At 36.2% G+C, this 16,419-nt stretch overlaps 1 protein-coding gene and 1 long non-coding RNA gene across 2 annotated transcripts; both read right to left on the reverse strand.

The window, feature by feature from the left end:
* Nucleotides 1-280: 280 nt before the first annotated feature.
* On the reverse strand, nucleotides 281-2,726 carry LOC311071403 (GTPase IMAP family member 2-like). The gene is made up of 2 exons (XM_084095811.1): nucleotides 2,601-2,726; nucleotides 281-2,100 (listed from the first exon to the last, which is right to left on the reverse strand). The coding sequence occupies exons 1-2, from the start codon at nucleotides 2,611-2,613 to the stop codon at nucleotides 1,310-1,312; spliced, it is 804 nt and encodes a 267-aa protein (XP_083951937.1). The 5' UTR covers nucleotides 2,614-2,726; the 3' UTR covers nucleotides 281-1,309.
* Nucleotides 2,727-7,292: 4,566 nt separating this feature from the next.
* LOC311070297 lies at nucleotides 7,293-7,819 on the reverse strand. The gene is made up of 3 exons (XR_014603648.1): nucleotides 7,714-7,819; nucleotides 7,545-7,600; nucleotides 7,293-7,431 (listed from the first exon to the last, which is right to left on the reverse strand). It is a non-coding gene; the product is annotated as an uncharacterized lncRNA (long non-coding RNA).
* Between the last annotated feature and the right edge of the window lie 8,600 nt (nucleotides 7,820-16,419).

Here is a 16,419-nt window from a genome sequence, read left to right on the forward strand (position 1 = left end):
CCATTAGACTACAGTGACTCTAGGCTTGGAGTTCCTGTTATGACGTTACGCCCAGCCTAGTGGAAGGGAGCGGGAGTGCTTAAAACCACTAAAAAGTACCAACTTTTCATATTATATTCAGCATTTTGGTATGAAAAACATACAAAACAGTGGTGGGTGGGTCTTATCTTTATGTTTATTGCATTTTCTTCGTGAAAAAAGTAACCTGCAAGTTACACTTTAAGTCAATATGCTAAAGAAATCAACAAACAAACTTAAATTGAGTTGTTTTAGCTGAAATGTCTGTGTGTAGGCCTATTTATCACATGTAAAAATATTAATAAATGTAATTAGGCTATAAAAAATAAAATTAACAGCAATGCGTCTTTGGTAAACCAATCTTTTCATTTGTGATGTAATTTTTAATTATTGAAAATGTTTGCTGCATTAGACTAATATGAAATCAAATGTGCAATGTAGAAACCGATCAACATTTATATGTGGACAAACATGCATCCATGTAAATATATTTCCTATAAATGGAGGTTATTTTTTTTATAACAATGTTTAACATTACAGTTTCAGTTCTTCTTTTATTGGTTTGCTCTTGAGGTTTGTGCAGAACACGCTTTCTTGTAAACCAAGTCTGTTTCTGTAATTCAGACCACTGTGTACTTCCTGTTTGAAGAAATACAACATCAAAGGTGATCACATGCCTTGACTTGAGAGAAAAAAGAAGAGAAGATATGCGTTATAGACAAGCCTTATTTTCTAACTAAACCTACAAATGACAAAAGATCAGTTCGTACTGTGTTCACTGCTTTTCACAGATGGCTGAAGAGAACCTGATTAGATCTAGAAATAATAAAATCAAATACCTAAGTGACCTAAATTTTATATTAAAAGTCTAACATTATCAACATGATTTTGTGTAATAATGATTAACTTACGTAAGTTTACAAAAACTAAATACAGTAGCTGCAAAAAGACTTAAAAAAATGACACACCTGAATTCAGCAAGCAAGGAATCTATTGCAAAATTGTCTCACTTGGAGACATAATAATAGTTTTAAGGTTTTGGTTATGTTTCAGTCATTAAAGTTGTATAAATGTCTCCTTATTAATCACAATAAACACAGGAAAGTAACATTGGAATCAAAATCATTGACTGTGTATGCTCATAACAAGTAATAATAAACAATAGTCAAATACAATAGCTACAACAATAGCTGGAAATATTATGTCTACTACATTTATGTTGCGGATATCTTCAGACTTAAACTAAAAGAATAAAGCAATAACAAAACTAAAAGTTATACTAATTCCTTTCCTAACTGTTTTGTTTAACTCTGTCCACAATAAATTTCACAGCCGTTCCTGCAGTTGCACTAAGTCCGACTTCAACTAGAGCCGCAGCTCCCAGCACACATCCTACTATTGTTGTTCCTGTTCCTACAACTGATCCAACTCCCAATGCAACTTCTGTTCGCTTTTTGTCCTTCTCTTTTTCTCTTATCCTTCTTTGAGCTTCTTCAAACATTTCATTTGTGTAATGGCTTCCTCCATTTTTCATGATCATTTCATCAATCTTCCTCATCAGTTCAGTGACCTGAGTGCGGTTCACCATGTCTTTATTGTTGAACGCATGATATCTGCCACCACAGCTGTTGGTAAGTTTCCGTAGATGCTGGCTTTCCCTTACATACTGTTTCAAAGTTTTACGTGTCAGCTGATCAGCGCGAGTGAACAGAACGATGGTGTAACGTATAGCATCTTCTCCAAAGTTCTCCTGAATCAGTTTTACTGTGTTCACCTCCTCGGCGGTGTATCTCGCACCGAGACTGATCACCAGCAGAAACACATGAGGACCAGGAAGTGACTGATCAACACACTGCTTTATCTGTGTCTTCATTTCTTCTTTAGTCAATGATCCACAAAAACCTGGCGTGTCAATTACAGAGATTACTCTTCCTCCTTGCCGTGCAGATCGTTTGCTGGACGTGCTTGTAACTTGTTCAGGTGAAGCCTCTACTTTAAACACTTTCTGTCCCAGGATGGTGTTTCCTGATGAACTCTTCCCTGTTCCAGTCTTACCCATCAGAATAATCCTTACATCAGACACTGAAAATCAAGGACTATCATTATATTTCAAATAGGATTTGTTCCTAACAGCAGGTGGAAAGTTGACACAAATGTGTTGAACTAAACTTATAGGCCTTATTTGGAAAGTTTGACAAATGACCAAGATGCATCAAAGCAGTTCATGATACGGTGCTTCATTAGACTGAATACAGGATCTTAATAATTAAGGTTACCATACTGTATGTTTTTCCTGTGTCAACAGTTTTTCATTTAGCCAAAGCTACAACAAGAAAAGTGTTGCTTTCTTGCAAACAAGAAAAGTAATTTTGCATAATCCTGCAGAATGAAAAAGAATAATAAAAACAAATTTAATCAAATATTATCAAAATCATCTAAATCAATTTCAAAAGAATATTAACTCTTATACAATCTGCATATATACAGTATTGTACTGTCATTGAATTTTTGACTGATAACCAGACTTTAGATGAAAGAAATCTATACCTTGTTGTACATAATATTGTCAATAAATTACTTACCCCTATCACTCATTTCTGATTTTTTCTGGAGATTTTTTAGCTGTAAATGTTGTGTATAAGCTTCACTGTAAATGTTGATCAATCGATCAAAATATATTATGTATCTTGTTAAGCGCTCGCCGATGATCTGCCCTTAGGACTCAAAATGCAGAGTTTAATGGGCTTTATTTAATTAAAAATAAATTAATCAAAAAGACAATAAAACCACCTTGTAAAGGATAACAGGACTGGGACAAAGTCAGGGCTGTATGAATAGTTGCACATATCCGACTCCCCGGACAAATCGCACTCCCCTTCGCGTGCACGCGCAAGCGAGTTTAAATGCACTTCCTTTGCCACGATATCCGTTTATCGATCGATTTTTCTCACTGCTAGCACCCGGATCCTGCATGAAGCTTTTAAATAAATTAACAGAAAGTAAACTAGTGAGGATAAAAGATGCAAAAAACAAACACAAAACAAACAAGCAAGCAAAAAACATGGCAGATCATTTCAAACTATATAAACTTCGACGAAGGAATAAAGCTACCACCTACCAAAACAAAACTGCTAATTTCACTTAATTTAACCGAACTTATCGTTTGTGTTAAACACGCGATGGTTCATAGGAAAATATTGTATTATGCCTAGCCTATCTCTTCCCTCATGTTAAAAATAAGCTATATTTAACCTTTTTTCACGAAGATAGGCTTTATATATATATATACAGGGGCGTAGCACCAAATGTTGGGCCCCGGTCACAAAACCAAGAGGTGGGCCCCTCACAACACCGCCGTCTATATCAATATATATCAATACCACTATTACCCCCTGTCTGACGCCCCTGTATATATATATGTGTGTGTGTGTGTGTGTGTGTGTGTGTGTGTGTGTGTGTGTATATATATATATATATATATATATATATATATATATATATATATATATATATATATATATATGTGTGTATATATATATGTGTATATACTGTATATATATATATATATGTGTATATATATGTGTGTATATATATATATATATGTGTATATATGTATATATATATGAGGCAAATACCTGTCTTTTTGTGTTTCTTTTTTGCTTAATTGCGTCTTAAAATAGAAATAAAACAAATTATTAGTGATAATTGACAAAGCTAAAAATGTAAAGAAACCTTAGACATTTTTTTAATTAATAGATATTTTCCAGCACATTAGGGCCCCAAAAAGCATTATTTATTAGTGGTGCTTGCTGAAAGCAAGGCATCACTATTGTTATTGCTCATACTTATTATTATTATTTTTCTTATTATTCCGGACAAAAGTTTGGCGCGTAACTCGCCCCGCACCGTTTGTCACAGACCCCTGAGTGAGGTGTCAATTCGACCGGCTCATTAAGGAGAGGTGTGCTATGACTTTTATAAGCGATCGGGGGTGCGGTGTTCGCCCCAGGGGCGAAAAAGCGGCCAAAAAAGTCCCATTGACTTAACATTGCGACGAACTTTGACCACTCGTAGCTCTGAGCGAGGATTTCGGAGAAACGTGTGATTTGCCACATTTGAAGAGGCTGACAGGCTCTGTAAGAACATACCTCACAATGGGGTAAAAGTTGCACCCCTGGGGGGCAGGAGCGTCCCAAAGGTTCCCCATTGAAATTTTTCTAGTATTACATTCTTACTATTCCGGGAAAAATTTTGGGGCACTCCTCCTCCCGCAGCTTTTGTCACAGACCCATGAATGAGGCGTCAAATCGTGCGGCCTATTGAGGAGAAGTGTCCACTGACTTTTCTAAGCGATCGGGGGTGCGGTGTTCGCCCCAGGTGCGAACGAAAAGCCAAAAAAGTCCCATTGACTTAACATTGCAACGAACTTTGACCATTCGTAGCTCTGAGCGAGGATTTCGGAGAAACGTGTGATTTGCCACAATTGAAGAGGCTGACAGGCTCTGTAAAAACATACCTCACAATGGGGTAAAAGTTGCACCCCTGGGGGGCAGGAGCGTCCCAAAGTTTCCCATTGACTTACAATGGTGTAGGCCCATGTACATTTCATGGGCCGTCCTACACATTGCATAGGGATTTTGTATTGAACGTAGCTCTGGATCACAGTGTCATAGAGACAAGGGGGCGGGCTCATTTTACTCAGACGACCAATCAGTCTCTCAGGATCATGGTGAAGCTATCAAGCCACGCCCTAGCAACCATTTAGAGCACCTTAGCAACAAGTCCCATAGACTTCCATTGAAAGAGATCAAAGGGATATCTCCGGACTGAATTGTCATAGAAACATGGGGGTGGTCTCAGTTGACTCGGGGCAGCAAACAGCCAATCATGAATCACCTCAACACTTCCTAGCCCCTCCCTAGCAACCAATGTCGAGCACCTTAACAACCAAAATCCAAAGAGGGATATCTTCCATTCGGAATGTCACAGAGGCATGGGAGTTGGTTTATATCATTCATAGTGACAAGAAGCCTTTGCCGTTTCATCATTGGCAGCTGTCAAGCAACTCCATAGCAACCAAACAGATTACGCTAGCAACCAAAATCCAAAGAGGCATATCTTCCATTCTGAATGTCTCAGAGGCATGGGAGTTGGTTTATTTCATTCATACTGACAAGCAGCATTTGGAGTTTCATGATTGGTGTCTGCCAAGCTACTCCATAGCAACCAAACAGAGTACACTAGCAACCAAAATCCAAAGAGGTATATCTTCCATTCTGAATGTCACAGAGAAATGGGAGTTGGTTTATATAATTCATAGTGACAAGAAGCCTTTGCAGTTTCATCATTGGCAGCTGCCAAGCCACTCCCTAGCAACCAAACAGAGTACCCTAGCAACCGTTTAGCAAAACGTATATCTCTGTATCAGAACATCGTATAGAGATGGGAGTTGGTTTATATCATTTATACTAACAAGAAGCCTTTGCAGTTTCATCATTAGCAGCTGCCAAGTAACCCCATAGCAACCAAACAGAGTACCCTAGCAACCAAAATCCAAAGAGGTATATCTTTCATTCTGAATGTCGCAGAGGCATGGGAGTTGGTTTATATCATTCATACTGACAAGCAGCCTTTGGAGTTTCATGATTGGCAGCTTACAAGACACTCCCTAGCAAACAAACAGAGTACCCTAGCAACCAAAATCCAAAGAGGGATATCTTCCATTCTGAATGTCACAGAGGCATGGGAGTTGGTTTATATCATTCATACTGACAAGAAGCCTTTGGAATTTCATCATTTGCAGCTGCCAAGTAACTCCATAGCAACCAAACAGAGTACCCTAGCAACCAAAATCCAAAGAGGCATATCTTCCATTCTGAATGTCACAGAGACATGGGAGTTGGTTTATATCATTCATACTGACAAGCAGCCTTTGGAGTTTCATGATTAGCAGCTGCCAAGCCACTCCCTAGCAACCAAACAGAGTACCCTAGCAACCAAAATCCAAAGAGGGATATCTTCCATTCTGAATGTCACAGAAGCATGGGAGTTGGTTTATATCATTCATAATAACAAGAAGCCTTTGCAGTTTCATCATTGGCAGCTGTCAAGCAACTCCATAGCAACCAAATAGAGTACCCTAGCAACCAAAATCCAAAGAGGGATATCTTCCATTCTGAATGTCACAGAGGCATGGGAGTTGGTTTATATCATTCATAGTGACAAGAAGCCTTTGGAATTGCATCATTGGCAGCTGCCAAGTAACTACATAGCAACCAAACAGAGTACCCTAGCAACCAAAATCCAAAGAGGCATATCTTCCATTCTGAATGTCACAGAGACATGGGAGTTGGTTTATATCATTCATAGTGACAAGAAGCCTTTAGAGTTTCATGATTGGCAGCTGACAAGCCACTCGCTAGCAACCAAATAGAGTACCCTAGCAACCGTTTAGCAAAACGTATATCTCTGCATCAGAACATCGTATAGAGATGGGAGTTGGTTTATATCATTCATACTGACAAGAAGCCTTTGTAGTTTCATCATTAGCAGCTGCCAAGCACCTCCATAGCAACCAAACAGAGTACCCTAGCAACCATTTTACAAGACCTACATCTCTGCATCAGAATATTGTATAGAGATGGGGGTTGGCTCATTAGTTTCGGTTGGAAAACAGTCTGTAAATATCACCATGGTAACTGTGTATTCACACCCTAGCAACCATTTAGAGCCACCTAGCAACCATATTGCAACATATAGAAGCCATATTTCAGCTCCACAACATCGTACAGACGTGGTTGTTGGCTCGTATGCAATCAAGTACAACACCCTAGCAACCGAGTGGCGAGTTTTGCCACTGCAAGCACCACTTCACATTTTCTTCAGGAAATGTACATTCTAGTTTCATTTATTCTTTCACTTTTACATCTTACATAGCTTATGGATATAGCCTACAATTAAAATAGCTGGAGTAGCACACTATAGCACACTACTGCCCCTGTCACATCATGGTTTGGAGATTGTTTGGTGACAAAAGCATGATTGTAACTGCATTAAGATGGGTTTTCCAGGGGGAGTCGGATTTTCACAGCATTAAAATACGGACTGGTAAAATCATCAATCTGTTTAGAGATTGTGTGGTGCAAAAGCATTTAACTTCATTAAATTATGACAATTTTAATTTTTGGGTTACCTATCCATTTAAGAATTTGAACAAAAACAAATTACAGTTGAACAAAAACAAATTAATCTCTATTTACATTATGCACCTAATAACAATAACAAAATGAACTATTTACAGTCTATTTACAGTTTTGATTTCTAAGTGCAGGCCCGGCAGATGAAGCTCTTGACTTTCACTGTTTTGTTTGCACAGTTGCAGTGAAACCACCTTGAGCAGACATCACAGCGTATCTAAACATATTAATATACATATTTAGTAAATACTCTTACAGTAAAACAATAACTGCAATGCAAATATATTGAAATCAATTATGTTTTAACACAAAAAAATGTGGTAAACTTACCCAGTAAGTTCCATTTTCCCTCTCCCCACAGATGAAACACAGGTCCATCAGGTCTTCTAACAATGATTCCAGAATAGAAAATAAGGTAGAGTGTGATATTAAACACCACATTTAATTTGAAAACATGCTTAGAGTTAATATAGACTCATTGCAAATCCAAAATTCTTACCCGTGTTTTTTAGGAGACAAGTGGCAATTTCCCACCTGATCAATTTTACGGCTACTACAGAGGAGGGAAAGTCTATAGTCTCCTCCTTCAAGATGCATTCTGCAAACTAAAAATAACAGATAATGTAGTTCTGAGGCAAATAGTTATACAGTGTTACATTTTATAATCGCTATATTAAGTTGTAATCTTTTCAAATTATTTTTTTAATCAAAGCTGAAGAGGTGTGTGAGAGAGAGATATAGAGTGATATATTAGAGAGAGAGAGAGAGAGAGAGAGAGAGAGAGTGTGTGTGTGCGTGTGTGTGTGTGTGTGTGTGTGTCTATTTCTCCTTTTTCAACATTATATAAACAATGATCCTGTATTAAATGCACTTTGATCGTTTAGTTACTTTTAAGACAAAGGCCCCACAGGAACTGCTGTCTTTTTGTAGTGGGTGTGGTAGTGTGTCACACATCCACCTTGCTCTGTGATGAAGACCCCTTTGTCTCATGAATGATCTGTATGAAATGGAAAACAAAACTGTAAAAGTGGAACAGTGCTCTGCAAGTTTTTTACGCTTTCAAATTTCATGTAAGTTGATATGAAGTCTGGATTCAGGTATAAAGCCCTCCTCTCTTGGGGGATCATGTTCACAAATTTTTAAGGTATTAGATCTCACAAGGAACAGCCTAACCACAACACATACAGTATATAAACATAAACAATGTGTAAACAACATGTATTTTTTTATTGCAAAACAACATAAATGTTTTAGGAACATAACTGCATAAAAAGACAAATGAGGTCATGAGAAAATAATAGTACCGTCAGAGTCCAATGGTTGCAGTCATTAATGATCCCAAGGATGTATTTATAGTCCTGGGGATCCAGCTGGAATAATTTTAAGTTAAAGTATTTATTAAGCATCTTACATTTATTTACATAATAAGCACATCAGGGGCTCGTTCTATACGTCGCTAACTCAGTTAGCTGGATTTGATTGTTGGCGATTTGGCATGATCTTGGATTGTTTGGTTCTTCGAACGCTCATCCTGGACTTGCTGTCATAGCAACAGGTGCGCAAGCTTAAACCTGCTCGCGAGCAGCTTATTTCATGTAAACAGGATTAGACTGCGGCTCATAAACGGAGCTGATACGGGAAGTCCAGCGCGATAGTGCACTTTCTGAGATATATATATAATATTATTTTTTTCTCGTGACTCGTGAGATTGTCGTTTACATTATTAATTTGTTGGAAAGGCACATTTATTTTCGACTTGTCGGAGTTGGGCTTTAACTACAGAACAAACTGTACCCTAAGATTATTTGCGAGTGGCTCTTTCCTTTATACTATTGGAGATGCGGAGAACTTGATGGAAAGTGCTGTCTGTCGTGTCTTTCGGAGTTTGCCTGGTGCTTTTAGGTTTAAAAAACAGTTTTAGTTTTTTTTTGTGACATTTCCAAGCCACTTTAGACCCAAAGTTGTAAAGCAGTTTTTTAAGCAGTTTTTTATTTTTTTTATTTATTAGACGACTATACTATTTATTAGACTATTTAAATATTTTTTTAATGAAGATCATGCAATCATGACCATGCTGATTACAGTATATGTCACTCAGGCTTATAGGCTAGACCACAGACTGCCATCAAGCAGTGGCGGTTCTAGACCACAGTAACTGGGGGGGCCAGGCAGGGGCCACTTGTGCTTTTAGGGGGCACACCTTTAACATTCATCTTAACCTATTTTCAGTATTATTTCAAGTCATTTTTCACCATGTCATGCATGACTGCAATCTCTAGAAAAAGTTAATAAATTATATTAGCTAAGCTAATAAAACAATTTCAATTCAAATGAATGTTTCATTATGTTTAATTGTATAATGATCAATAATAACACATTTTTAGCATCTAAGCACATCTAGGCACTTTTTTACACCTGGGGTGGGCAATATGGCAATAATATCACAATTTTTTTTTTTCAGGAAAATCACGATTTTATCATGATTTCTTTTTTCATGTTGGTTTTACTATTTTGCATGTGACTGAGCATTACAGCCAAACTAATGTCCCTATTTTAAAAACAAAGCCTTATAACAAAATATAGGTAACAAAATATAAAATAAAAAAGAATGGCAGACATTTAGGCCAAAGTGGTGAAGATAAAATCTTTGTCACTATTTTCTTTGTTATTAAAAATTAAGAACAGAGATACATATTACACATGCACAACTTAATATACAAATGAAATAAACAGTGCTTTATTTTTTCAGCTATAGGTGTATTTAACAGTAGAATTGAAGAAAGTAATTAAATGGACAAATATGAAAATAAAACACAACAGACTTTTTTGTTTTGTTGTTTTATTAACATTAAAGGCATAGTTCTCCCCCCAAAAAGTCATAATTTACTCTCTTAAGTTGTTTTAAACCTGAATAAGTTTCTTTCTTCTGTTGAAAATAAACGTTATTTGAAAGAATGTGAGTAACCAAACAGTTGATGTACCCCTGTGACTTCCATAGTATATTTTTTTCCTACTATGTATGGAAGTCAATGGGGACCAGCAACTGTTGGTTTTGGGTGAACTATCTCTTTAAGAACAAGCGGCAGCATGTTCATTATTAGGGCTACTGTCTCTTTAAGAACTGCACGCGACGCGTCTAATATACACGCATATGACAAGCAGATTTTAATTAATTTTCTCTGTTTGCTTTCACTTTAGACATAACCAACTTTGTTTATGTAAACATTGTCTGTATTTGACAGCATTAGCGCAATATAAGACTCAAAAGATAACTTTTAGTCCAGTAACAGGCTTTTAGTGCATGTGCGCGTCGAGTGTACGCGCTCAGTAAAGCGCATGTTTGAACAGCGCATCAGCAGCGAATGACATGTTTAACCGGCAAGGCTTTAAAGCACATGCAAATAATGAACTTTTGTGAACTGCACTGTCCCGTTCCTCTGCGTTAACATTTGATGTGAATATACGTCGTGCTGCAGTGTAGCCTATAGATGAAGGCGCCGCAACTGATAAAATGCGCAGTTGTTTGGTGTGATTTTACAATTCCAAATTTAGGGGGGCCAGAGGGGGGGCCAAGCTTGGTGACACGGGGGCACTGGCCCCCCTCTAGAACCGCCACTGCCATCAAGGCCTCAATGAAGGGATTATGTGAACAGAAAGGGGGTTCACAATGTAAATGTGCAGCCCAATTACTATTGTGATTCTTAATATTCCAGATTAATAATATTATATCAAATAAAAAAAGGCAGTTGACAAATCTTCCATATCACAAATGTGAAAGCAAATGGCCAGGATCTGTGCATGACTTAAGAATTTGCAGAGATTCACATTTATGCACATTATTTGAAAAGTGGTAAGGAAAGTTCCACAATTAAATATCAAGCTCACTGTATTACATACACTTATGCTGATCCTAGAACTGCATTTTTTCATAGGTGATTATGACATGTTCCTGCCTGCAGACAGGTGTTTTATGACCCCATTCCCTGACCCAAACCAGTTGCAGCTCCAGGACAAGGGCACACAATGAGATTAACTTTGGCTAACTAAAGGGAAGATTTCAGTGTCTGAAAAGTCTGAGGGTTGCACACCTGACAGGGCCTGTGGCATTGTTGCATGTGCCATATTACACAACATTGCCAAAAAAACACTTTTCATTAAATGTTTAATAAAAGACAAATACGCTTAGTTCCTTGAGTTTTATTTCAATTGTTCTTTGTAAAGAAAAGCCAGTGGTCAAGTGCCTGCAACAAGAGATATTAGACACATGCCTCATGCAACAAATAAAAAGGAAAAGTTGTCTATACACTGCCCACCTGTAGGCCTATGTCTCCTCTGACTGTGCAGACTCTTCTGTAGGCCTTTCTGTAGATGTGGAATCCTGCAACTTATATTGCAGCCATAAAGCACACAAGTATAAATTAAGTCAAGTTATTTATGCACTTGCAGGTAGGCTAGTTCCTCCATATGACAGTTATCTGAGAGGGTTTATTCACTGTCCAGTGCAAAGGAAACAAATGGACATTACATACAAAGTCTTATACTTTCTTTCCTTTGGAAAGTTAGAAAATGTCCACTTAAGTTAACAAGTGTTGGTGTATTATGTAAAAGTGCACAAAAGAGGAAAACACAATGTCATTACAATGAACTACACTTGGGAAAAATGTGATCAATAACTCTTTTTGAACTCTTCTTCAATAAATAGTTTTACATTAACATAAGTTTATCAGTTTTCACTTCCACAAGTCAAAGCAATTCATCATTACTCAAGATTTAACAGCTGAAATGACTATACAGCCTTAACTTAATGCAGCAAAATATTTTACAGTGTAGGCTACTAAGATCTTTTCTATTTTTTCAGCCTTTTTCTTGGTTGCTTTTATAAACAGACAACCATGTATTTCACAGTGCCTTTTATAGAAGAGAAGATACTATTATATAACAAAAAATTACCATGTAGAATATTTTGTACTTCACTTTTATTTGCTCCCATGTTCTAGTGTGGTGACTGACATTACAATGAACAAAATAATTATGCAATTATTAAAATACAAAAATAAAGGCTAATAAGTGATAAAAACATATAACATGGCCACTTCTAACGGATTTAAATTGTCTGCTACTTTTTGCCAGCCCTCTCTCCTGGCTTTTGCAGACTTTGAGGTGTTCCCTGGCGTTTTGATTAAACATTAAAATTCCGAATAAACTTCGACTATCTTGCTCTGCTGAGGAGAAAAACTGAGCGCGCTCTTTGGCCACGCTGAACAGCCAATAGCAGCGTTGCTGATCAATGTTTCTACTATCGATACATATCCCCTTTTAAGCCAGCGCGTGAACGCGCAGTTATCTCAGATAACTCAATCCAGCGATACTAATCATATCCGGCAAGTGTGTTCGAAGAACTCAATTAGCCGGATTATGATTAGCACGATGAAATCATCTTGGATGTGTCATTTGACCTCGGATGTAATAAGCAACGTACGAAGAACGAGCCCCAGAACACAAACAACAACATACATACTACCGTTTTGCTTTGTGGTCATTTAATTTGCATTTTTTCCCTGTTCAGTTAATCTTTACTGCTATTGAGTCTTAATAAATGCAATTTCAACTATTTCTGAAGTGCTTCTTTTATCAAGAACACCGCTTTCTCTCATAATGCAGTGAAACAGCCAGTGAAACAGGGAGAATAATTGATTCTCGAGTCATCGATATCAACCAGTTCAGCACCATCGCCACGGACAGCACATGGTAACGTTGCACTTGCACGCAAGAAGGTATAATAGTTGTATTGTATTGTATCTTCTGTTATAAAGGTGAAGATTGACCTTTCGTTGATTAAAGAAATATACACAGAATATTGTAAATAAGCACATAATTAGCACATAATGTTAGGTGTTATGTGTTTTGACTCGCCTACTTTTTGCATTTTGTATAATAATATCTCAAGGTAATGAATATATATTAACAAAATTGCTTTATATATTATATATATAACATATAAAATACATATAAAAAGGGCCTATTTGGTAATTTTGCCTGGGGCCCTCATTCAACAACGATGTCATTTTTTCCACGCGCACCTACGGGCTCATGCGGACGCGGTGAGTAGGCATATAAACCTAGCTTTAAACAGCTTCCTAAGGTAACTTATGGTTTGGAGAACACACCTAAAAATGATAAACTTTTAGTTAAGTTATTCCCTTAAGTTAAGAGTCTTCGTAGCGCATTAGGTGACGACGTTTTCGGGAAATGCAGCCTTGGTCTTTCTTGAGGGTGCTGAAGCACCTGCTAACGTCGCCACCCATGCTCAAACATATATTGTGTGGCATTATATTTTTTTTTAGTGTGGCCATAACATTATTATTGTTTTTTAATTTATATGTATTAGGTAGCCTATTTGAGCTTAATTTTCTTAACACTGGGTGGCAGTTGAGACCTTGTTAATTACCATGACAACTCGCGGATATTCAGACCAGCTGGAGCTTCAGACAAAATATGACACCAAAGAGGACAGCAAACCAAGGTTAGTAATATTAATTTTCGTGAAAACTGCAATTATTAAATATACTGAATGTTTACTTTATTTCTAATACTTTAGAATTGGTACAAAAATGGCTTGTAAGCAATGTCACTCAAGACATATGCTACAGTTACTTCAGAAAAACAATTCGATTAATATTGATAAATAATTATACAAATTAAGAGATTACCTTGACAAATATATGCAATGTAAGACCTATATTTTTACCTTATGTCTTTTTATGCATCTATAAGCAAGTTTGAATAAATACGTCATGGAAATGCTTAACGTTAACGTAGCAATCTTTACCGCCTGTTGATTTTTCCCTCCGCGTTTTAACGTTAATGATTTGGCATTTTGCTTAAACTGTAGCCTAATAGATTGAAATTTAAATTATTGTTTGAAGCTTTTTGCACTCTACCAATAATACAATTGCTAGATTTTGAGTTTTTTTTTTTTTTTTTTTTTAATTATGGGGCCTTTGAGCTTTAATTATGGGACCCACTGCTCTGCACATTTTGTATGTCTCTCTTAAGACACACTCAGTTCAGTTCATGGAGTCTCTCCTAATGAGCTGATGATCTGGTTCAGGTGTGTTAAATAAGGTAGACTACAAAATGTGCAGAGCAGTGGGTCACAGGGACTGGAATTGAGAACCACTATAACATTACATTGAAAGTAATATAGCCTATGTATTTTAGGTGTGGGTGTGGCATATGTTGAGTTTTGATATTTAGGGTCATTGGGTTTGTTTATATGAAAACCACTATCAGAGTGTTTTTAGCATAGATAATTCCTATGAGGTGTCCAGAACAACATACTAAAAGTCCTAAGAAATCCTAGTTGATGAAATATGTTAAATTCTCATCAATCCAAGATGTGTGCCAATAACAGGCAACAATACAACCCAGTGGGGCTATTTTTTTCCTTTACTCCTATCAAAATGAAACTTTACACAATGAAAGTAACCATGAAAAGTAAACATTTTTGTATTACAAGTTTCTTTGAAAATTCATTTGAATAAGCAAATGAGCTATACACTAATCAAATATGCTATAAAATACACCTGCATAGGCTTAATTTTTTTTTACTCCTACCACAAAAAAAAACTTTACACAATTAAAGTCTACAAGAAAAGTAAAACATTTTGTATTAGAAGTTTCTTTGAAAATGAATTTGAATATGCAAATGAGCAATATACTAATCGAATATGCCCAAAATACAATGGACTTATTTTCTCCTTTACTCCTATCACAATCAATCCTCACACAGTGAAAGTATACATGAAAAGTAAAATTTTTGTTTTATAAGTTTCTTTGAAAAATCTATTCTAACCCTCTGGGCTTCTTCGGTCAAAAATGGCCGAAAACTTTTAAAGCTATAGGCAGCCTATAGGCGGTTATAGGACATGACACATATTTATATATTTTTAAAGGCACTAGATGGCGCTCTTCTCACTTGGAAAAAAAAAATTTTTTAGGCCTGCACTCTATTTTTGATGTGAAATGTTGCATTTATTGAAAAATAAATAAATACATAAAAACATATATATATATATATATATATATATATATATATATATATATATATATATATATATATATTTTCTAATGGAAAAAATATCTCATAAAAATTATATAATTAATGCAAAGTATCATAAATTCTAAATAATAATAATAAAAAAATATTATTGAACAAATATGTGGCAAGGGTGGAGTCGGTGTGGGGGAAAACACTGCGAACATTGTGTGTATTTGAATGGCAAAAATGTCGTATTGACATTGAGTCATTGACGCCTGCTGACCGGCAATGGTACATTGCAAAATTAACTGCAATAGGTTATGATAGCCCTTATTTCTTAGGACTTTTAGTATGTTGTTCTGGATAGGGCTGCAGCTATCGATTCTTTTTGTAATCGATTAATCTAGCACTTAATCGATCGATTAAAGCAGCACTAGTTATATTGTATATCCCTCGGACAAGCTTTCACTCGTTGGTGTGAGCTAAAAAGCACCTGGCGTTCTTGTTGATGGATTAGTAACTTAGACATCTTCGATGTTCGATGTCCGACGATTTGAAACGCGTTGTGTTTATTACCTAATCGAACTCGTGTAACTAGAGGTCGAACGATAGTGGATTTTACCGAAAACGATAGCTAGGTTGGGTCATACTTGCCGATAACTGATTAATCAACCGATAGTTTTTAAAATTGATACTGGATAAAAACAAATTGCACCTTGATCATTCATGTTAGTTTGATAGTGCATTAACTATGGTTAACAAATAAAAAACATAATTTAAAAATGTATTAGTACATTTTAATTAACAAACAACAATGAACAATCCTTATACAGCAGTTATTAACCTTAGTTAATGTTACATAGGGAATTTTATTGTAAGTGTTATCATAAACCCAAACAGTCATGCTAGATAGATGGCCAACTTTAAATATCTAAAACGCCAGAGCCTTGAAATGACAAAAATATTACATGTATAGTCTCATACTTTTGCTTCTATTTTATAAATACTTGCTGATCAAAATAACAAAATATGTATTAAAGTGATGATGAAAAAAAATAACCAAAATCTAATCTGCTTTTCTGATTTGTTTATATGTTTCTGTCGGCTGTATGAACATATGAATTTGCTTAAATGGGGGGGTGAAATGCTCATTTTCACTCAATC

The sequence above is a fragment of the Abramis brama genome (assembly GCF_963993115.1).
Source record: "Abramis brama genome assembly, chromosome: 20".
Taxonomy (NCBI): domain Eukaryota; kingdom Metazoa; phylum Chordata; class Actinopteri; order Cypriniformes; family Leuciscidae; genus Abramis; species Abramis brama.